The sequence below is a fragment of the Zophobas morio genome, unplaced genomic scaffold, assembly GCF_036711695.1.
Source record: "Zophobas morio isolate AGI-343-1 ecotype UQ-CSIRO unplaced genomic scaffold, CSIRO_AGI_Zmor_V1 ptg000011l, whole genome shotgun sequence".
In the NCBI taxonomy this organism is placed as follows: domain Eukaryota; kingdom Metazoa; phylum Arthropoda; class Insecta; order Coleoptera; family Tenebrionidae; genus Zophobas; species Zophobas morio.
In genome coordinates, this window is record NW_026972116.1 from 20,551,799 (window position 1) to 20,576,876 (window position 25,078).

A 25,078-nucleotide genomic window follows, 5' to 3' on the forward strand; every position below is an offset into this window, starting at 1 on the left:
AAAGTTTTCTTACTAAACTCCATTTAAATTTTACAAAATAAGATACTCCTTGCAGTTTATGAATCCGTCTTGAGTTTCTATCATTGGCATCCAAATTTTTGGCCAAAAAAATCCAAATTATATAGTGGCATTTTATATCAGTATAAACGCAACCCGAGCGTGAAATGGCGCTGTGGACATCGCGTCGAATTAATAACTTTTTTTTCTTACACTGTGACTGGTATTACCTATATTTTTTAACTTATAGGGTTATCATAAAACAAATAAAATTTGGTAGAATTATTTTACAATTTTTCGAAGAAAGTGAGTTTGACATTATATGAGCTATTAACTCTAAATTAGTTAATAGCTAAGTTAATTTACTAACTAATCAGCCTAAGCTGCCTTACCTAGTATTTTTTTGTTGTTTACTCTAATTACCTACATTTTTTCGGATTAATTTTAAATTCAACCTTTGCAGAGTAAAAAATAAATTAATTAAAAGCAGGTTTATAATTTAATATATATTTAACAAACTTGGTTAGTTAAATTTTGATAACATATTTAAAAATACCAATTTTAAAGTATTACTGTTGTCAAAATAATCGACAATACATTTGGAATGTAGGTCAAGCGAAATAACCGAAAACAACAACAAACAAATCCACACAAACGAAACTCAAAAAATAAACGCCTGAACACAAAGCGATCGTAACAAACACCGAAATTTTAAAAATAGAAAACCGAAAAAACAAGCATCCAAAACTCGAAACACAAAAACACAATAACAATTAACGCCGCCTTAAACAAATAAACATAGACAACCCAAAATACACCAATTTGCAGTTTACCTGTTTTTCATTACAAACCGATAAACTTTTTCGTCCGCTTCTCCGCCCCGTCAAAACCCGGCAACCTACACCTACCCAACCTAAACCTCGCATCCATCCACCGCGTCCAACCGACTTAATTATCCAACGGAAGTAGTTAAGCTCTGTTTGAGTACGTAATTATTTTTCATTGATGCACTTGTTCCTAAACATAGTGGGGGCGTAACGCTGCCACTACCACCACTCTTCTTTTCCACCACACTCAGTACCACTTCGTGCTACTGCGTGCGCGCATCTTTTGAATTTTTACGACACCGCAACATTTATTATGGACACGTTTAATCCAAGTGACATGTTTACGTGAATTGTGAAAATGCGACTGTGGTGGCTTTGTCTGGCGCTGGCACTGCAGAGGACCGCCGCCAACCTGGACCACCTGGAGGTGGAGGTGGAGTACCAGTGCATCCAGCACTGTCCCTTGCAGGTACGTCTGGTCGCGCATCCGGGGAAGACCCTCAAGGGTGGTTGTATAGCATGGTCCCGCGCGGAGAGCCCTGTGGCACCACGACGCCTATTTATAGCCCAATTAAGCGTTTATCGGTGATCGTTGACCAGCCAGAAATATTAAATAACATCTCGCTCGCTACTTATCGTCTTGCCCGTTTTTTCGGATTACCATAACAAAAGCCGGGTTGATGGTTATCAAGCTGACGCCTGCTATTCTTAGCTTCTTAACACTTGTTTATCTTGGAAATTTCGGAAAATTTTGGCGCCACTCGCTTTTGCGCTCGGTCGTCTGATAATTTTGCAATAAAAGTGTTCGTAAACAGCGATAAGCGAGTCGTTGGGTGTCCGGCGATCGTTTACACTTTACATAACCGTAACCTAATCCCTCTGACCGTGAGTGGTAGTCTGGTTTTGAACAAGCTAATCTGACACTTGAGTTCTTGCGCCGACAGATGTAAAAGTTGATCTTTTAATCAGTCGGCTCACCCTTTCGGAATTCTGGACGTTTGATTTTCTTGGGTAAATAGCGAAGGGCTGGGGAGTCTTGCCACCTGTCGTTCACACCTGAATGACCGGGACTTCCTCGGCCCACCTCTTCCGTTCGAAAATCACACACCCATGCCCGGGTTCAACCATTATGAACAAATTCGATGGTCGGGTTAATTATGCGCATGTTAATGTTTAACGAATTCAGGGGTGTCGAAATTTGTGATAATTTTACGTTGTAATCAACAAGTGTCCCGGAAGAGGCCAATTATGGACTCAACCCCTTAACAAAAGTAACATAATTAACGTAACAATGTAATGGCCAAAGCAAATCAACAAGTAGTGTAATGGTAGCGTTTAGAAGTTGTTAGAGGAATTGTCACTGTTTTGTGAATAAACATTTGATAATAATAGGTGGCGAATGTGCCCAGTTGAGTTTGAAGACAATTTCAATTTTATTTTGATTTTTTAATTTTGCTTTATACTCTCGTGTTTCATAAATATTTGCCACATAGGAGTTGTTCAAAGTACTCTTTCAAAGTAAAGCCAAATTGCAGCATCAACGTTTAAAAATTTTCGAAATTTCAAGAACTGCAAAAACTGTACTATTTTAAAAATATTTTTAATTCAACATCTGAAACTGCTTAGAATTATTGTAAGAATGTTTCAAATCTTGAAGTAATTAAAACGAAACAGTTCTAATAATCTTGAAAAATATAAAATAAGAACATGCTGAATTCGCAAGGCACGATTGAGATATTGGGTAGAGAGAAATCTCGACCTACGAATTCCCCCGAGATGTTCTTTTTCTATCATATTTTAGATTATACTTATGTTTATAATCGCTGAATTTTCTCGAAAATTTGAGAATGCAGTAATGTCGCGCCCGTCTATATGTAATAATAATAAAATAAGAAGTATCATAATAAAATAGCTACTTACCCAAAGTAATATTCTGAACATTTTATTCCATTAATTAATAATTTTAGTCGGGTCCACTGTTTTGAGACGTCAGCTTGGTACCATTGGTGGACAAAAAACGGAGCCACTGTAAGTTGGATTCTTGTCAAGAAGATATGACACGTGATTGACATGGTATTCATCGGTTTAGGTAAAACCGAGGTTAAAATTAAATATTATTTGCAATATAACTGAATTATTTTGTATTTAAATTTCATTTTGATTGACTTTTTGAAGAACAATTTACAATGCTAAAATTTTCAGTGTCCCAGTTTTTCATTTCCGCTGATGGTGCATGCATGCTTGATAGTCGCATTCTTTCGATTTATAAACATACATAATCGAAGTTAAGCATCTAGTACAGAAAATATATTTTCCCGTTGATTATTTGTTGAGAATATATTTGGTATTGTACCTGTGGACAGCGCCCTTCTATTTAAATTATTTTTCGAAAAAGCTGTGTTTGTTTCAATTTTTTTGAATATACAGTATGTCTCCAGATTGAGTTTACAAGAGGATTTTTTTATTGTTTTACAGAAAAGAGTCAAAGGAATACAAATTTGGGTAATGAGTAAAACAAGTATTTTACTAACAAAAACTTTGAAATAATCCATGTTTTTAAAGTAAATCAATATTTTATGCAGATAATTTATTAAAAAAAAAAGTTGTTTATACCTTTAATTTTAATTGAGAATTTGACAGTCTTTATAAAATCACAAATAAAAATTTTCCTCTCGTAAACTCGGTTCGAAACATACTGTATATATATGATAATTATGAATTTCGATTTCCATAAACATTTTCCGTACATAAATTGTTCTAAATATTCTTTTGAAATAAGGTCAAAGTGCATCAACAAAATTTAAACAATTTTGAAAACTTCCAGAGCTGTAAAAATCACACTAGCTTTCCCAAAATTTTTTATAGCTTTAAAGAGTAATTAATAGACATTGATAATGGTACTAAGTATTACAATAATGATTAATATGAGACATTCACAATAAAAAAATGAAGAGTTTCTTCAAAGTTTCTCGGGGCCTGAGAATCTTTAAAATTGAAAAATATTTAAACGTAATTTTAAAGCCTTGGAAGATTTATAATTTGACAATAGAACTTAATACGTAGAATTTAAGATGTTTGAAAAATAATACAAGTTAGAAAAGGAAATTAATCAAAAAATAAAATTTGTCCTACTAAGACTTATGTAAGACTTTCCAAAAGTTTTAAACACTTAATATAAAAATGTTAAAAAAGAAGTTAGTGTTTAGAGAAAACTTCTCTTGCCGCGGAGAAAAAGATGCTGGATTTCCATCTAAGGGCGAATTTTAAAATATTTATATAATAATATTTAAGATAATGTCATTAATTTTTATTTTCAATTTCGATATTAATTTTTCCGAGATAATTGAAATTTTAGTGTTACAAGAAATACATATTCCAAAACATTATTGAAACAATTGCAGTGACTAATTTTTCAATAAAAATGTATTTACGTTTCCATCTGTCTGCTGTCTGTCTTCTGTCGTGTCTCCTGTCGTCCGTCTGTCTTCTGTCGTCCGTCTTCTGTCGTCTGTCTTCTATCGTCTGTTTCTGTCGTCTGTCGTCTCTTGTCTGTCTTCTCTTGCCTGTCTTTTGTTGTCTGTCCTCTGTCTTCTGTCATCTGTCTGTCTCCTGCCGTCTCTTTTCTATCGTTTATCTGTCTCCTATTATCTGTCTGTCTTCTGTTGTCTATCTGTCTTCTGTCGTCTGTGTTTTATCACCTGTCTTTATCGTCTGTCTTCTGTCTTATATCGTCTATATGTCTCCTGTCGTGTGTCTTCTATCGTTTATCTGTCTTCTGTCGTCTGTCTGTCTTCTGTCGTCTGTCTGTCGTCTGTCTGTCTTCTGTCGTCTATCTGTTTTCTGTCGTCTGTCAGTCTTCTGTCGTCTGTCTTCTGTCGTCTGTCTGTCTTCTGTTGTCTGTCTTCTGTCGTCTGTCTTCTGTCGTCTGTCTGGCTCCTGTCATTTGTCTGTCTCCTGCCGTTTGTCTGTCTTCTGTCGTCTGTCTGTCTGTCTGTCTTCTGTCGTCTGTCTGTCTTCTGTCGTCTGTCTGTTTTCTGTCGTCTGTCAGTCTTCTGTCGTCTCTTTTGTCGTCTGTCTTCTGTCGTCTATCTTCTGTCGTCTGTGTTCTGTCGTCTGTCTGGCTCCTATCAAATGTCTGTCTCCTGCCGTCTGTCTGTCTCCTGTCGTCTGTCTGTCTTCTATCGTCTGTCTGTTTTCTGTCGTCTGGCAGTCTTCTGTCGTCTGTCTGTCTTCTGTCGTCTGTCTGTCTTCTGTCGTCTGTCTGTCTTCTGTCGTCTGTCTGTCTTCTGTCGTCTGTCTGGCTCCTGTCATTTGTCTGTCTCCTGCCGTTTGTCTGTCTTCTGTCGTCTGTCTGTCTGTCTGTCTGTCTGTCTTCTGTCGTCTATGCTTTGTCGCCTGTCTTTTGTTGTCTGTCTTCTGTCTTCTATCGTCTATCTGTTTCCTGTCGTCTGTCTTCTATCATCTGTCTGTCTCCTGTCGTCTGTGTTTTATCGCCTGTTTTTTGTCGTCTGTCTTCCGTCTTCTGTCTTCTATCGTCTATCTGTCTCCTGTCGTCTGTCTTCTATCGTTTATTTCTCTCCTGTCGTCTGTCTGTCTTTTGTCGTTTGCCTGTCTTTTGTCGTCTGTCTGTCTTTTGTCGTCTGTCTTTTGTCGTCTGTCTTCTGTCGTCTGTCTGTCGTCTGTCTGTCTTCTGTCGTCTATCTGTTTTCTGTCGTCTGTCAGTCTTCTGTCGTCTGTCTTCTGTCGTCTGTCTGTCTTCTGTTGTCTGTCTTCTGTCGTCTGTCTTCTGTCGTCTGTCTGGCTCCTGTCATTTGTCTGTCTCCTGCCGTTTGTCTGTCTTCTGTCGTCTGTCTGTCTGTCTGTCTTCTGTCGTCTGTCTGTCTTCTGTCGTCTGTCTGTTTTCTGTCGTCTGTCAGTCTTCTGTCGTCTCTTTTGTCGTCTGTCTTCTGTCGTCTATCTTCTGTCGTCTGTCTGTCTTCTGTCGTCTGTCTGTCTTCTGTCGTCTGTCTGTCTTCTGTCGTCTGTCTGGCTCCTGTCATTTGTCTGTCTCCTGCCGTTTGTCTGTCTTCTGTCGTCTGTCTGTCTGTCTGTCTGTCTGTCTTCTGTCGTCTATGCTTTGTCGCCTGTCTTTTGTTGTCTGTCTTCTGTCTTCTATCGTCTATCTGTTTCCTGTCGTCTGTCTTCTATCATCTGTCTGTCTCCTGTCGTCTGTGTTTTATCGCCTGTTTTTTGTCGTCTGTCTTCCGTCTTCCGTCTTCTGTCTTCTATCGTCTATCTGTCTCCTGTCGTCTGTCTTCTATCGTTTATTTCTCTCCTGTCGTCTGTCTGTCTTTTGTCGTTTGCCTGTCTTTTGTCGTCTGTCTGTCTTTTGTCGTCTGTCTTTTGTCGTCTGTCTTCTGTCGTCTATCTTCTGTCGTCCATCTTCTGTCGTCTGTTTTCTGTCGTCTGTCTGGCTCCTATCAAATGTCTGTCTCCTGCCGTCTGTCTGTCTCCTGTCGTCTGTTTGTCTTCTGTCGTCTGCGTTTTGTCGCCTGTGTTTTGTCGTCTGTCTTCTGTCTTCTATTGTCTCCTCGTGTGTCTGTCTCCTGTCGTCTGTCTTCTATCGTTTATTTGTCTTTTGTCGTCTCTCTGTCTTCTGTCGTCTGTCTTTTGTCGTCTGACTCCTGTGGTTTGTCTATCTCCTGTCGTTTGTCTATCTCCTGTCGTTTGTCTGTTTCCTGTCGTCTGTTTTCTATCGCTTATCTGTCTTCTGTCGTCTGTCCTCTGCCTTCTGTCATATGTCTGTCTCCTGCCGTCTCTCTTCTATCGTTTATCTGTCTTCTGTCGTCTGTCTGTCTACTGCCGTCTATCTGTCTTCTGTCGTCTGTGTTTATCGTCTGTCTTTATCGTCTGTCTTCTGTATTATATCATCTATATGTCTCCTGTCGTGTGTCTTCTATCGTATATCTGTCTTCAGTCTTCTGTCCTTTGTCGTCTGTCTATTGTCGTCTGCCTTTTGTCGTCTGTCTTTTGTCGTCTGTCTTTTGTCGTCTGTCTTTTATCGTCTGTCTTTTGTCGTCTGTCTTTTATCGTCCGTCTTTTGTCGTCTGTCTTTTGTCTTCTGTCTTCTATCGTCTATGTGTCTCCTGTCGTCTGTCTTCTATCGTTTATCTGTCTCCTGTCGTCTGTCTGTCTTTTGTCGTCTGTCTGTCTTTTATCGTCTATCTTCTGTCGTCTATCTTCTGTCGTCTGTCGTCTGTCGTCTATCTTCTGTCGTCTGTCTGTCTTCTGTCATCTTACTGTCTTCTGTCGTCTGTCTGTCTCTTTTTTGTCGTCTGTCTATTTTCTATCTTCTGTCTGTCTTCTGTCATCTGTCTGTCATCTGTCGTCTGTCTGTCGTTTGTCTATGGTCTGTCCTTCGCCTGTGTGTCGTCTGTCTTCTGTGTGCCGTCTGTCTTCTGTGTGTCGTCTGTCTGTTGTGTCTGTCTTCTGTGTATCGTCTGTATGTCTGTCTATCTCTCTGTCTGTCTGCCTGCTTGCCTGCCTGTCTATCATCTGTCGATTTTTATTTGATAGATCGATTGTTGTGAAATTTTATACGTAGGTTAATATTTTGTTGATGGTAAAACGTTAACCAAAATTTATCTAATTATTCTCAGCAAAAATTCGATTACGTCACCTCGAAATTTGCTATTTAAATGTTATAAAGTATATAACTTCTCTACTTGTGGTTTATGAATCTGTCTTAAGTTTTTCCCCTAGGCGTCCAAATTCCCCCCCCCCCCCCCCCAAAATCAAAATTGTGTAACGTTTTTTCGTAGAAGAATCTGATACTAATTACTCACTCCATTTTGTGTGTTTTCGTTTGCGATGCGATCAGTGAAATAAACCGTCTCATTGAGTGATTTTTTAACGACCTTACAGCTCAGGATCTATTTTAATATTTACCAATAATAAATTGGAAATGACGTCATCACCTTTTAAAAGGATTGAACAGGAGAAGTTTTGAGCGATATTGTGTTACACTAAAATTTTACAAAATTTCATTTTGTAGGCTCTAAAACAATGTAAAATTTCACTTTAAAAATTTATTTGTTACAATAATCTCTGTAGTAATCTCAAAAATGTTTAAATGATTTTAGCTAAAGTTTTACACTTTACTGCACACAACATTGATACATATTAATAAATTTGGAACATAAATGTGAAACCAGCAATTTTAGAGATTCCCCCAGTTTTAAAAAATTTTACAAGAAAATAATTTACTTACTTAATCTTGAAGGCAAAAAATATAGTGCGAAAATCCAAACATTACCACGTCTCTCGAGCCACCAATAACTAAATAAAACTATTTTCTTGATCTTTAAGCTAAAAAATAAACTTTGCATTTAATTTTGTAAACATTTCACCTAATAAACTAAATTTTGAGCAATTTAGAGACACATATAGCTAGACATCAATCGTAGAAAAAAAACTCGAGATGCAATGTTCGGTTTTTCGTTCTATTTTTGTACCCTAAATAAACAACTAAAATAAAAATTTATAAAAAAAATCAGACAGTGTTCTGTAGCATCTGGAATTGTCTTGTAAAATTTCCTCACTTTTTTTTTCTTCGTTAGCTAACTCTAATTTATTTTGAAAAAATATCAAAAGCTCTTCTAATCCACGTTATAATGACACACTAAACTCGCCGCTAAATAATCTCCTCATTAAACCGACATCTCAACGTGTTTCAAATTACCCGTCTTTATTTCGTCTAAAAAACTCCCATCTCTAGGGAGGTCGGCGCCCCTCGCTATGGGCGCCCAGAAAATCTTATCAAATATAATAATTATAGCAATGGAGTCACGATAGTAAGCGCGAGGGTCAAGCTTCAAAACAGATAGAGTTTAAGAAAAAGGTAATTAATTTCTAATCGAACGACGATTTATTTTACATATCGAACATATTTTTTTAATTGTCGTGTCCTAGGTCTTAATTATACAAACAAGTCAGTTGCCACACACGCAGGGGTACGGCAAACAATAACAATTAATAATGTTGCTCAAATTGTCAGATATGACAACAGAAATCGACTGCGAGATAGGACGTCTGCACCAGCAATGAAATCAATTAGCTTGATTGGGTTAAATTCATAACAGGGTTTGGAATATTCTCGGAATATGCAAGCGTCAAAATAAAGCATGTGGTGGCGGCATGTGAGACGAATTAATTCTAGGATAGACGCGTTCCTATAAAAAAAAATAATTCGTTTGAAATGGAAATTTTGACAGTTCTAACGTTGCATTGTAAGTAGGAACACAACGGTGGAGAGGCGGCAAAATATTTGCGTGTGTAGCCGGAACGTGAAAGAACGCTGCGGCACGAGTCATTTTTACCACAATTTGACAATTATGAAAAACGCGGGAAACAACAACACGACGTACGTTGTTATCGTTTTGCGCCAGATAATTAAATAAGTGCGCTTCTTGTAAATTTTAGCAACTAATTGACGTTATAATAAAAGTCTAAATAAACATTAAAAAGTGTATACTAAATTTTAGATTAAAAGTTATCAAAACGTCCAGCGGCCATGACTGAAGGCCTACATAAAATGTATGAATTAATGCATTGTTATTAATCACAGTCGACATATTTTGTGAAATCTAAATAAACAATTAGATTATTTAGTGCGTAAATTATAAAACTGTCGTTTCCACCCAAGTTGCTTTTCGTATCAATAAGAAAAACATAAATAACACATACTAACACATTTAAGACAAATCGGTGTTTATAAAACACTCGTTACCAAATAACAGTGTCACAACAACACGGAAAATTTGCTTTTGTCAAACTGAAATCGAAATACCCCAAATTATTTGGTCGGAAATGAGTAAAAGCTGTTTTTTTTTTCAGAATCGGACGGATGCAGGCCATTATGACTACGCCTGTGATTACGGATGTAACATCAACGAGGTAAGTCTCAACGGTTCTTCTTTGAAGCGTATCAAGAGCTTCCTTGTCGTTTTCATCACAAAAATTTTAATCACAACGGTAGTAGACCAAAGGAAACCTCTGAATCGTGTGCGAACATGATGTTATTCAGTGAGATCAACCACCACATATCCGCTTCCGTTAGGTGTTGACCATGTCACCCATATTACGTGTACCTGGCGATCATCTCGTGGATAAACGACAAATAAATGAATAAGAATTTTCTGATAAAAATTTTAATACCGGTTTTGAAGATTTATCGATCAAAGATAAATTTTCAAAAATTCGTACATATATTGTGTTTTATTTAATTTTTTCTCTTAGATTCAAGATATTTTCAAAAATTGAAATGTTTATCTTTCTTTTTTCCACAAAATATGTAGATATACTGGTGTAATTTTAGATAGTTGGTTTGTAACAAAGCATTTTAAATTGTGGTAATGATCTTCATGATGTTTAAAAAATATATAAATTAGAGAGCATTATATTTAGGCAAATTTATAATTAATTAATTCAATTTTTTAATTTTCTTCTTCCTGCTGTAGCACTCGTTCGACTGCTGACATCTAACACTACGCAATATACAAATTTTCGGCAGGAGTCATGACGACAGAATTGTGACGATATCAATTTTTATTTTAAAAAATAAAATTGTGGGAAAATTAATTATATCCATTTTTCATCTGATACTAAACCACAAATAACACAACTCGATATAAAATTCAGAGAAGAACTACCTATTTAAATTTAGAGATGACGTCATCAGGTTTCTGGAAAGGATGACAATATGAATTCTGATTAGCGAATTACCACGCTCACTACAATCTTAAAGCGCATGTAAATTTTTTAAGCAATGGATTTACCACTTTCTAAATTAAACAGACTGGAAACCTACGTGCATAATGTTAAAAATAGGGAATAATATAGTATAATTTAATTTCAATTATAAATTTACTTAGCAAAATTTGATATGACGTCATCAAACTTTTGGTGGGAGAGACTATATAAATTTTGGTTAGCATTTAACATCTTTACTTTATAGTTATAATAAACATTTTACAATAATTAGTTTGGCAGTTTCAGAGATTACCTGTTACGATTAATTAAAAATTATGAACAGAAAATAGACACAGAGGAAACAAAGGTATATGCTGGGAAAATTGAGAAAATCTAAAATATATTTTTCATACCATATCACATATAAAAGGAATTAGAAAATGAAAAAAAAGGGAGAAGTCACCAAAAATGTTTATTTAAAAGAGAAGAAAAACGCTGCAAAAAAGGTGTCAAAAATGTGGCAAAATAGGTACAAAAAATAATAGTAAAAAACAGCTCAGGACAGTGAGAACTAAAAAAGGTTATTAAAAAAGGTGAAAAAAAAAATGGAAAAAAAAAGAAAAACTACCAAAAATGTGATTAAAAAGGGAGTCAAAAAAGCTATTAAAAAAGGCACATAAATGCTGCAAAAATACAATTAAAAAAAACTGCAAGGACAAAAGAAATGCGGAAAAAATATTAAAATTGTGAAATTGTCATCAAGATGCTTCAAGATGACGTCATGAAAATTTCTAAATTAATTTGGAAAGTCTGATTCGATGATTATGTTCTTTTTTCAAAGACTTACACGCCTAATGTAAAAAATAGAGAACAAGATATAATTACATCAGGTGATTTTTGAAATGACGAAACTTTACAAAAGTTTATAAAAAAGGGGGTAGAAAAAGAGGATAAAAAACACAAAAGAAAGATTATAAAAAAATGATAAAAAAAAGGGTACAAAAAAAGGTATTAAAAAAATAAAATTCTCGGAACAATCTAGGTCGTTACTTGACGCAGAAAATGTGAACAAAGCACAATTTACGTTAACCACAACACGAGTTATATGTTCTAAAAAACGATCTACGTAATTTGGTGACGTAATGGGCAGCGAAAACTACTTAGATCATATATTTATAAAAAACACACTATATTTATCACGTTTAAATAGGATTTACTGAGCAAAATTTAAGATGACGTCATCAGACTGTTGATGGGAGTGACCAGATAGATTTTGGTTACCATTTAACATCGATACGATGTGCATAAAATAACAATTTCGAAACCGAAGTGTAAGTCAATAAATTTATTTTTATGTTCTTATTCTTATTCTTGGAAAGTACAAATAAATGAGAAAATCTAAAAACATATTTTTCATACCCTATGTGACCCAAGAAAAAAAAGGACCAACGTCATTTAGATATAATCACCCTCAAAATCGGATATATACAGACGACAAAAAATGCAAAATAAGCAACTAAAACAAACCAATTAAAAAGACGATAAAAAAGTAACACACAAGGATGAAAAAAGACAATAAAAAAATGAGACAGGAAAAGAAGATAAAAAAGCAACAAAAAGTGCTATTAAAAAAAGAGTCAAAATTGCAAAAAAGGCCACAGAAATCGATAAAAAATGAGATTAAGAAAAGGTGGCTAAATGAAAAAAACAGCATCTTAAAAAAAGTCTCAAAAAAAAACACAAATAAAAGCGACAAAAACTATTTTGAGATGATATCAAGATGGTAAACATAAAAACTCGCTATAAAATTCGGCCAAAAATGACTTAACAAAAATTTAAAATAACGTCATCAAGGTTTTGGAAAGGATGAAAATATGACTTCTGATTAACAAATTACAACATTTACGAAGCATATGTGAATTCTTAGAACGATTTATTTTGCAGTTTCGAAATTAAAATGGAAATTTTGGTTCTATAATTTTATTCTTTTATTGTTGACAAAATAAATTCGGCGGAAAAGTGAGTCGTTACTTGACCCAGAAAATGTAAACAAAACATAATTTAGGTTACGTTGAGACCACAACACGAGTTGTATGTTTTAAGATACGACCAACCTGCGTAATTTTTTTAAATTTCACTGTGTTTTTCACGTTTAAATAGGATTTACTTGGCAAAATTTAAGATGGTGGGAGATAAATCTTGGTTACCATTTGGCTATGATACGTTGTAAATTAAATACAGATTTCACAATAATTAATTATTCAGTTTCAGAGATGACCTGACCAGTAAAATTAACACGAACAGAAATAGGCAGACGGAAACAAGTGTAAATAAATAAACTTATTCTTACGTTCTTATTCTTATGCTTGGAAAATACAAATAACTGAGAAAATCGAAAAAGATAATTTTCGTAGTCTATGTCACGCAAGAAAAAAAAAATAAGACCGAAATGTCTTAAAAAAATGATATAAAGTTCAACAAAAAAGAAAAAAGGGACAAAAAAACACTATAAAAATGCAACAAAAAAAGGCAAAAACAAAGCGGAAAAAACAATTTAAAAAAATCTTGTTGAAAAAGGGATAAAAACGCAACAAAAACACTACAAAAGGCACGCATAAAAAATGCTATTAAAATTAATATAAAGAGCTACAACAAAAAAGACATAAAAAATTAACCAAAAAAAAAGATTACAAAAAGACCCAAAAATGCTATAAAAAAGGCACCAAAATAACTAAAAATAACGACAAAAAATGACGGTTAAAAAAGGGATAATAAAGCCATGAAAAATTGAAAGTTAAAAAAATTGCAAAAAAACAAAAATGCGATTAAAAAAATTGATAAAAAGCATGATTAAAAAAAGAAGGTGAACAAAACATGTGACTAAATAAATAAAAAGCATCAAAAAAGCGACCAAGAAGAGAACAAAAAATGATACAATATAACTGAAAATTAAATGTAGAGATAGTAGGTGATTTTACGAAAGGAAAATAAAGGGCGGTTGGGTGGGGCTAGCACTTGCCAAAATAAGACTGATTTTGGCAAATGAGCAACTTCCTCAGAAAATAAAGGGCGGGTGGGCGGGGCTACTACTTGCTAAAATAAAACTGATTTTTAGAGGGTATGTAATTTGGCAAAATCAGTCTTATATTGGCAAGTACTAGCATTACCCACCCGCCCTTTATTTTCCTTTCGTAAAATCACCAAGCTTTACTTGCTAAGATAAGACTGATTTTGCCAAATGATATACCTTGTAAAAAATAGAGGGCGGGTGGGCGGGGCTACTGCTTGCTAAGATAAGACTGATTTTGCTACATGTTTTTTTTTGGCTAAACAAACAAAATATGTTACCAAATAAATAAAAAGCTTCAAAAAGCGACCAAGAAGACAACAAAAAATGCTGTAATATAACTGAAAATTAACTGTAGAGATAGTACTTGCCCAAGATAAGACTCATTTTGACAGATGACATCCTTTAAAAAAAATGAAGCGCGGGTGGCCGGGACTAGTACTTACTAAGATAAGACTGATTTTGCCAAATTACATACCCTCTATGAATCAGTTTTATTTTAGCAAGTAGTAGTCCCGCCCACCCGCCCTTTATTTTCAGGGGAAGTTGCTCATTTGCGAAAATCAGTCTTATATTGGCAAGTACTAGCCCCACCCACCCGCCCTTTATTTTCCTTTAGTAAATTCACCAAGCTTTACTTGCTAAGATAAGACTGATTTTGCCAAATGATATACCTTGTAAAAAATAGAGGGCGGGTGGGCGGGGCTACTACTTGCTAAGAAAAGACTGATTTTGCTACATGTTTTTTTTTTGCTAAACAAACAAAATATGTTACCAAATAAATAAAAAGCTTCAAAAAAGCGACTAAGAAGACAACAAAAATGCTATAATATAATTGAAAATTAAATGTAGAGATAGTACTTGCCAAGATAAGACTGATTTTGGCAGATGGCATCTTCTAAAAAAATGAAGGGCGTGTGGTCGGGACTAGTACTTGCTAAGATAAGACTGATTTTGCCAAATTACATACCCTCTAAGAATCAGTTTTATTTTGGCAAGTAGTAGCCCCGCCCACCCGCCCTTTATTTTCTGAGGAAGTTGCTCATTTGCCAAAATCAGTCTTATATTGGCAAGTACTAGCCCCACCCACTCGCCCTTTATTTTCCTTTCGTAAAATCACCAAGCTTTACTTGCTAAGATAAGACTGATTTTGCCAAATGATATACCTTGTAAAAAATAGAGGGCGGGTGGGCGGGGCTACTACTTGCTATGATAAGACTGATTTTGCTACATGTTTTTTTTTGGACAAAGGTTTGTCGTTGTTGATCCACAATTTAAAAACCATGCTGATGCTCTGATATATGTAAAACTTTTCACTACAAGATTTAAAAATGTACAATTAATTCAAGAATTTTAGAAAAAGTGGAAAGGAGGGAAATCTGTCTGTAATTTTCAACTTTAGATGCATTACCGAACTTCAAGACAAAACAGATCTTGGAATGCTTCCACTTTGTAGGGAAAACCCCTGTTTCAAGAGATTTGTTAAATTTTAATAATAGGAGTCGCTTAACAATTTGGAACTTACAATCCTTGATTATGAAGCTTGGGATCTAATCAGAACCTGATGTCATACGTGATAGATAGAATTTTCATTGTCAGATGAATGATATTCATCAAAGACGATCAGATTCAATATAAGTTGATTTAAAGAAATCACCAAAGGCATTTACAATTTCAATGGGATTTTCGAACGCGTTATGACCAAAAGAGATTTGGCCTGAAATTACATAGTAGTTATCCAACAAAATTTTAAGATGATAAATTAAAAAAACTCGCTATAAAATTCGGTCAAAATTTTGAGATGACTTCATCAGGTTTTTGGAAAAGGATGAAAATAAATTTTAATTGCAAGTTAAACTAGAAAATTTTGTTTTCAAAAATCTACGTGTCTAACTTGAAAAATAAGGAATTAAATACTATAATTTATTATTTCCACATATTAAATAGACTTGACTTAGCAATATTTGAGATAACGTCATCAAATTTTTGGCGGGAGTGAACATATAAATTTTGGTTAACATTTCACCATCCATAAACAGATCTCAAATTTCGCTGACTCCATTAATTTCGAAGATTATTTAACGAATAAAATCGCCAACAAACGAAAGACAAGCGGAAACGGAAGACATATTTTTTCACATTTTAGAAGCAATAAATCGAGGAAGCATACTTCAATTTCTCATTATTTTGTAAAAAAAATTAATATAATTGAAAAAATTCAAAATAATTGCATTTTTTCGCAATAGTGGCAAAATTCGGTCACCTAAAAATTTTAATAGTCTATTAAATTACGCATCTATGTGTTTTTAACGATGACCTTCAGTAATTTAACAAATTCCAAACGAAATTAACCATAATCTTCATTTGCCAAAATTTCTAAATACATAACCACTTACATTTAGATTATCGTTAAAAAAACTTCTATAATTCTATTTTCAAAAGTTAAACAGCTTAAAATCTTAACATATCACCAAATCACGACTCGTTGGAATTTCATATGAAAAAGTTGATAACCTCCGTACCAGGGGAGTTAAAATATTGATATTTTGCAACGGAAACCTGAAAACGACTTCGTCGACAATTTTGTTGATACGATGTTCTTAAACAATTTATTCATTTAAGAGCTAACTTCTCCTGTTTTCTAGTCAAGAAATATTCACACTAAGAATTCTAGTAAATTTGACGAAGCATTATTTCCTTTGTCAGGAAACTTTTTCACAATCTCCATTCTTGTCAACTCGCCAAAATTCCCCCATTTCTTAATCAAAACTAAACCTATCAAAGACACATCAATATTTATTTACTTTCTCGCTAGCAACAATGTTGCAACACCATCTCCTATCTCCGCTGATCACGCTTATAAATATCGCGAATTGTCCAAAAACGTCGATAATTTTCTAAATATACCTCCTATCTCGGCATTCCAACGGCTTTTCTTCTCACACAACCTCAACTAACAACAACAACAACCCACATTTATCAAAAAACAACCAGCTCCGGTGGAATTTATTTACGAAAATAAAAACCAAATATTAATGGCGACTCGAGGAGCCACCATTATCAACGAAGGCGCTGTAGGTCATTTAGGTCGATCTTCGTCTGACCCGCAAACTTAAAAACGTCAATCTTCCATGATACAAACATTACGTTTAAATTGATTAAGGAGACGCGTGCTAGGGAAGTGGACCTTTTCGACGGAAATCGGACCTTGAAAAAAGGCGGAATTTCGGCGCGATGGCCTTTAGCGGTTGGCCTAAATTGAATAGTGTGAGAATATTAGTTTATGACATAAGTATTTGAAAATAGTCTTTGATGCAAGTAGGCGTTAAGCGTGTCTCGTTCACTTAAGGATGGTTAGATTGAATTATGGACCACAATGGCCGCGAAGTGTCCTCGGCCAATGTGTTTACGGCCATTCATGTCGCATCACAATTAACCATTATTGACCTTTCCACTTTATTTCATTAAAACACGGCTTTTTTTCTGGATTCCAATACTTTGGTTGGGCAGCTGCCGGCAGATTTGGCCAGCGGCGGTTAGGAGGGGCAAGATAGCCTTAATTATTGCGACGCTCTTACGTTTTTTTTTTAATTAATCATTTCATTAACTGGGTAACGGTTTCCAAAACGTGGAAATTTTTCCTACTATGTCTTTAGGACTTTCTGGTTTTGAGCGAATGTTTTTCAGCATTCCGTCGCAATTTTTAATTAGATAGAATTATGTCTGTCTTAATTGTGGTGCAATTAGAAACATAAAAGTTGGAAGTGAGTGTGTTAAAATAAAACTGACAATGAGGGTGTATGTTAATTTGGCTAATTTTGCGAAAATGCAGTTTATTTTCTCTATGACCTCGTTCTATTAACGACAGTTAGCTAACGAATAATCTCTGCCGCAGCACCCATTGTTTGACCAATAATTGCGTATGTGCCCAATGACGATAAAAATAATCGTTGTTATATTATACATACAAGGAAATGGGCAGTTATTTTCAACAAAATTATTGGAATTTATTTTCTGTGTGGGTTTAATTTTTTTAAGTACCCTCTATACATGCGTACATAAATAAGATGAAAGTCAAAAGTTAATTTGATCAACAGTTTTCAACATAATTTCAATATTACTTAAAAAGTGGTCAAAACTTTTTAATTGCGCCATATTTAAAGATGGAGGTCTAAAAGTTTTCACCAAACTTTCTAATTCTCTTGGCTTGACAAACTTGTAAAAAATTGTTTGAAGGTTATTTTGACAGAAATTTCCTCGTTCCTGAGGTGTAGCCCAACCAATCCTTCATTTTTGAAAAATTATACAAATTTTTGCGATTTTTGTTTTCTGATTGCCTCTATTTTAAAAAGTAAAAACCAGATATGAAAGATATTTAAAGCAAATAACCAAAGGGAAAAAATCGAAAAACTCAAAAATCGAAATGTCGAGAAATCGAGCATCGAAAAATTAAACATGTATCGATAAATTGAAAAATCGTGAAATCAAAGTATTTTAAAAGTCAAAAAACTGCAAATTGGAAAAACTGAATATCCGAAAAACTGAAAAATCGAAAAATCAAACATCTTCAATTATTATTATCCTAAAAGTCGAAAAATTGAAAAGCCGGAAAGTCGAAAAATCAAAAGAACGAGGCAATCGAAACGCCAGAAAAAATCGAAAAATTTTAAATGTAAAAATGGAAAAATTAAAATATCTATGGAAAAATTCAAAAATCCAAAAATTGAAAAATTCCCAAAACTGAAATATTGAAAAATTGAGAAATTGAAAACTTGAAAAATCGAGAAATCGTAACATAGAAAAATCGAAAAATCTACGAAATAATCAAAAAACTAGAAATCGAGAAAACGAAAAATAGATAAATTGAAAAAAAAAAATTGAAAAATCCAAAAATCGAAAAGCGGAAAAATCGAAAATCCAAGAAATAAAAAATTTTAACAACGGAAAATTGAGAAAATGAGAAACTAAAATCGGGAAGTCAAAAAAACAAGTTCGAGAAAAATGTAAGAACTGAAACATCGAGAATTCGAAAAATTTGCTATTAAAAAAATCAAAAATTAAAATATCGAAAAATTGAAGAATCAAACAATTGAAAAATCAAGAAATTGAAATATCAAAAAATCGAAAAATGGAAAAATCAAGGAACTTAGAAATTGAAAAATATAAATATTGAAGAATCGAATTATTGAAAAATTCCAAAACTGAATTATCGAAAAATTGAGAAATCAAAATATTGAAAAATTGAGAAATCGAAAAGTCGAAAAACGGAAAAATCGAGAATTCGAAAAATCGACAAATCGAAAACTTAGAAACGCAAAACATTTGAAAAACTGAAAAAATTGAAAAACCGTTAAATGTCAAATTTAAGAACTTGAAAAATTGAAAAATCGAAAAACAGAAACATTCAAAAACGAGATCTCAAGAATTTGAAAAATGTAAAATAACAAAAATCGAAATTAAAAAGTCGAAATATTTTAAAAATGGAAAAACCGAGATGACGAAAAATTGAAAAATCAACGAAACAATAAAATAAACGAGAAATGACAAATTGAAAAATAAATTGGAAAATCCAAAAAATCGAAAAATCGAAAAACCAAGAAATTAAAAATTTTAAAGATGGAAAAATTCAAAAATTGAAAAAACGAAATATTGAGAAATAGCAACATCAAAACGTTGAAAAATTCGAAAATTTGAAAAATAGAAAAATCGATGAACTAGAAAATCGAAAAATCTAAAATTAAAAAAAAATAAATCATCCAAGAATTGAAAAATCGAGAAATTGAGATATCTAGAAACGATAAATTGAAAAATTTTAAGTCGAAATGTCTAAAAGTTAAAAAATCAAAAAAATAAAAAGTCGAGAATTCCAGAAAGTGAAATTCCAAAGCTAAAAATTTTAAAAAACGCAAAATTGAAAAACAGAAAAATCGAAGAACTGAAACATCGAGAATTTGAAAAATCTACAATGAAAAAACCGAAAAATTGAAGAATCAAATAATTGAAAAATCAAAAAAACGAAACTTCAAAAAAATCGAAAAATTGAAAAATCGAGAAATTGAGGAACCGAAAAGTAGAAAAATTGAAGAATCGAATTATAGAAAAATCTTAAAACAGGAAATATAGAAAATTCCAAAACTTCGAAACGCGATAAATAGAAAGTAATGGAAAATTTGAAAAGCCAGAAAATCGAAAGAATGAGCAATCGAAACATCAAAAAATCGATAAAATTTTAAATTATAAAATACCGAAAAATTCAAAAATCCAAAAATTAAAAAATTCTCAAAGCTGAAATATTGAAAAACTGAGAAATCGAAAGCTTGAAAAATCAAGAAATCGTACCTAAAGTGGAAAAATTTAAAAATTGAAAACTCGAAAAATGTAAAATTTGAATAATTGAAAAGGTGAAATATTTAAAAAATGGAAAACCGAGATGGCGAAAAATAATATTAGAAAATCGAAAAATCGGAAAATTGAAACATTAAAAAATTATAAAATCGAAAAATCTTCGAAAACTATTTAAAATAAACGAGAAAACCAGCAATTGAAAAATAAATAAATTGAAAAAAAAAGTTGGTATAGCCAAAAATCTCTAAATCGAAAAAAGGAAAAATCGAAAATCCAAGAAATCAAAAATTTGGAAAAATTGAAAAAATGAAAAAAAAACAAAATCGAGGAGTCAGAAAACAAAAGATCGAGACGAAACATCAAAAGATTGAAGAATTTAATATAAAAAAATCAAAGAATTGAAAAATCCAGAAATCCATAAATTAAAAAATCGAAAGTTATAAATTAAAAAACTCGCAAAATTGAAAAACTGAAAAATCGAAGAATAGAAAAATTGAGAATTCGAAAAATCGGCAAATCAAAAACAGAAACGCCAAAAGCAGAGAATTTGAGAAATGGAAAAATTTGAAAATCGAAAAATTGAAGAACTGAGAAATTGAACAATCAAAAATTGAAAAATCCTAAAACTGAAATATCGGAATGCCGAGAAATCGAAAATTAAAAAAAATTGAGAAATCGGAAGCTGACAAATCGTAAAAGTGAAAAATTAAAAAACGAGAAACCGAGAAATCGAAAAATATAAACTAAAAAAACTCGATATTGTAAAGTCGAGAAATTTTAAAAAAGTAAAACAGTTTTGGGAGCTGAAATATCGAAAAATTGATAAATCGATAAATCGAAAAATTGAAAAATCCAAGATCTGAAACATCGAAAATTTGAGAAATCGAAAAATTGAAAAGTCGAAAAATGGAAAAATCGAGAATTCGAAAAGTCGATAAACCGAAAATTTAGAAACGGCAAAAATAGAAAATTCGAAAAATTTAAAAATCGAAAAAATGAACAATCGAAAATTGAAAAATAAAAAAAATCGAGAATTAAAAGTCGAAAACATAGAAATGACAAAAATAGAAAATCGGAATATCAAAAATACCAAAAAATTCAAAAATCCAGAAATCGAAAACTTGAAAAATCGAGAAATCGTAACGTGGAAAATTTGAAAAATCGAAAAGTGTAACATTTAAGAGATTGAATAGTTCAGATATTTTAAAAATGGAAGAATCAAGATGTCGAAAAACGAAAAATCCGAAAATCCAAACATTAAAAAAATTGTAAAATCGAAAAATTTTCCAAACAATCAAAATACGAGAAATCGAAATAGATAAATTAAAAAAAAAATAGGAAAATCCAAAAATCTAAAACTCGAAAAGCGGAATAATCGAAAATCCAAGAAATTTAAAATTTTAAAAACGGAAAAATTGAAGAAATGGAAAACTGAAATCGAGGAGTCAAATAACAAAAATCGTGAAATCGGAACATTGAAAAATATAAAATTAAAAAATTCGAAAAATTGAAAAGTCGAAGAACTGAAAAATCGAGGAATAGAAAAATCTAAAATTTAAAAGATCGAGAAATCCCGAAATCGAAAGTCGAAAATTTAAAAACTCGCAAAGTTGGAAAACAGAAAAATCGAAGAACTGAAACATCGGGAATTCGAAAAATTTGCTATTAAAAAAATCGAAAATTGAAGAATCAAACAATTGAAAAATCAAGAAATCGAAATATCAAAAAATCGATAAATGGAAAAATCAAGTAAATTGAGAAATCGAAAAGTCGAAAAATGGAAATATCGAGAATCCCAAAAATCGACAAATCGAAAACTTAGAAAGGCAAAAAATAGAGCATTTGAAAAATGGAAAAATTAAAAAATCGAAGTGTTAAAATTAAGAACTTGAAAAATTGAAAAATCGAAAAACTGAAACATTCAAAAACGAGATCTCAGAAATCGAAAAATGTAAAATAACAAAAATCGAAATTGAAAAGTCGAAATAATTTAAAAATGGAATAACCGAGATTTCGAAAAATCGAAAAATCAACGAAACAATAAAATAAACGAGAAATCGAGAAATTGTAAAATAAATTGGAAAATCTAAAAATCGAAAAATCGGAAAACTAAGAAATTAAAAATTTTAAAAATGGAAAAATTCAAAAATTGAAAAATCTAAAATCGAGAAGTTGAAAAACGAAAGATCGAGAAACCGAAATATCAAGATATTGAAAAATCTAAAATTAAAAAATTCGAAAATTTTATAAAAAAAAGTCGAAGAACTAAAAAATCGAAAAATCTAAAATTTAAAATATCGAAAAAATAAAACAATGAACAATTGAAAAATCGAGAAATTGAAACATCAAGAAACGATAAATTGAAAAATTTAAACTCGAAATGTTTAAAATTTAAAAAATAAAAAAATCAAAAGGAATTGAAAATTGAAAAGTCGAAAATTTAAAAACCCGCAAAATTGAAAAACAGAAAAATCGAAGAACTGAAACCTCGAGAATTCGAAAAATTTACCATAAAAAAAAATCGAAAAATTAAAATATCGATAAATTGAAGAATCAAATAATTGAAAAATCAAGAAATTGATAAATCAAAAAGTTGAAAAATCGGGAAATCAAAACGTCGAAAAATGGGAAAACAGGAATCTGAAAAATCGAAAACGTCGAAACGCCAAAAATAGAAAATAATGAAAAATTTGAAAAGCCGGAAAATCGAAAAATCGAAAGAATGAGCAACTGAAACATCAAAAAATCGAAAAATTTTAAATTTAAAAAATGTATAAATTAAAATACCGAAAAATTCAAAAATCCAGAAATTAGCAAAATCGCAAAGCTGAAATATTGAGAAATTGAGAAATCGAAAACTTGAAAAATCAAGAAATCGTACCTAACATGAAAAAATTGAAAAGTCGAAAAATGTAAACTTTGAATAATTTAAAAGTCGAAATATTTAAAAAATGGAATAACCGAGATATCAAAAAATATAAAAATTGCTAAGTAAAAAATCGGGAAATCGAAACATTAAAAAAACATAAAATCGAAAAATCTTCCAAAACAATTTTAAAAAACGAGAAATCGACAAATTGAAAAATAAATAAATTGGAAAAAAAAGGTAAAGTCAAAAATCTAAATTCGAAAAAATGAAAAATCGAAAATCCAAGAAATCAAAAATTTAGAAAAATTTAAAAAATGAAAAAACAAAATCGAGAAGTCAAAAAACAAAAGATCGAAAATCGACACATCAAGCATTGAAGAATTTAAAATAAAAAGAATCGAAGAACTAAAAAATTGAGGAATCGAAAAAACTTACTTTTAAAATATCAAAAAGATCAAAAATTGAGAAATCCAAAAATTGAAAAATCGAAAGTAGAAAATTAAAAAAACTTGCAAAATCGTAAAGCTGAAATATCAGAAAATCGAGAACTCAAAAATGAAAAATCGAAAGTTGAAAGATCGTAAATGTGAAAAATTAAAAAACGAAAAAGCAAGAAACCGAGAAATCGAAAAATCTAAAATTAAAAAATTCGAAATTGAGGTCAAAAAAATTAAAAAATGTAAAAACTGTGGGAATGTCGGGGAATTAGAAATTCGAAAAATTGAAAAATTTAAATATTAAAAATTTTAAAAATCGGGAATGGAAACATCAAAAAATCGTAAAATGGAAAAATGTAAAATTAAAAAAATCGAAAAACTGAAAAAAAAAGAGAAATTGGATAATCGAAAAATCTAAAAATTCAAAAATAGATAAACCGAAGAATCCCAAAACTGAAATAAAAAAATAAAAAATGAAACAGGGAAATATTTGAAAAATTTAAAAATCGTAAAACCGAATAATCAAGACCGAGTAATCGAAAAATCGAATAATTGAAACATCTAGAAATCAAAACATGAAAAGATTGGGAAATCGAAAAATTAAAATTTGAAAAAATTAAAATTCAAAAAATTCGAAAAATCGAAAAACTGAAAAATTTTAAACTTGGGACACTGAACAATCGAAAAACTGAAACATAGGAATCTCGATAAATCGAGAAATGGAAAAATTGGATAAATCAAAAAATAAGTAATCTAAAATTAAAACATTGGAGAATCGAAATTTTGAAAAACCCCAAAACAGAAACATCGAGAAATTGAGAAATCGAAAAGTAGACCTAATTTTTCGTATTTTAAGGTCATGACCGCCTAGAAAATATTTAGCTTTCGCTCGGAAAGCAACAATTCCAAAATATTATGTTATTGTAATTATAGTAAATCAATTAGTTCTAATTGTGGACATACATTTAATAAAAAAAGGTATTACGAAAGGTAAAAATACTATAACTCAAGTTATATTTTCCAATAAAAAGTTATACGAGATTGGTGGGATGATGTCATTAAATTTCGAATGACGGTCAATAAAATTGCAAGAAATAAATTCAATGTACTGTAATTTTTAAGATATTTTCATAAAATTTTGAATACGTTTATGAGCTCGGTAAAATCTAGCATTCAACCTAAACAATTGGTTGTCTAGTAACAAAAAAGAAGAAAGTTGGGTTATGATTGACTTTTTTTGACGTCCATTAGTCAAAATTCACGAAATTTTAAAGCACATTTGATGTTCAATCTTTAACCCTTTATCACTTTATATTATTATTAAATTAATTAAACTATTAAACAATATTTTGATACGACGTCGTCATTTTTTTTAAAGGACTTTTTCTTATTAATTAATTGTCTTCACGAACGAAAAATCTATACTTCCAAACATAAAATTAGACATTTCTCAAAATATTGGCTAAAAAACAAAAAATTCTCTGACGAAGATGTAATTTTTTTTTTGTGACATTTTTTATAAAAACAAATAGATTTTTCAACATTAAATTACAAAAAATTGATAACTGATATAAACTAATTTGAACTTGAAAGTCTAAAATTTACGTCAGTAAAGCATCCCGTAAATAGATTTTTCCGAAATGTATACAGTTTGTTCCGAAAATATATCGGAAAAAATATCATTAAAAAAAATTATCTGCTGTTTTTACATTTTAGAAATTATTTTGGAAATTTCTGCTTTTTTTTGATAAAATTATGTCGTTTGACACATACTTATTCAAAAGAAAAAAAATGTAAATTGTTATTT

The 25,078-nt window shown here is 31.7% G+C and overlaps 1 protein-coding gene across 2 annotated transcripts in view; it reads left to right on the forward strand.

The window, feature by feature from the left end:
- The first annotated feature begins 944 nt into the window (after positions 1-944).
- Positions 945-25,078, forward strand: part of LOC135127205 (proto-oncogene tyrosine-protein kinase ROS) — a 40,121-nt gene continuing 15,987 nt past the window's right edge. Inside the window, exons 1-2 of one of the 2 annotated variants that reach the window (XM_064053592.1) lie at positions 945-1,293; positions 9,699-9,758. In XM_064053592.1, coding sequence (XP_063909662.1) covers positions 1,183-1,293; positions 9,699-9,758 — 171 coding nt within the window. In that variant the 5' untranslated portion in view covers positions 945-1,182. The remainder of the gene's footprint in view (positions 1,294-9,698; positions 9,759-25,078) is intronic. The other variant, XM_064053593.1, reaches the window with a different exon arrangement.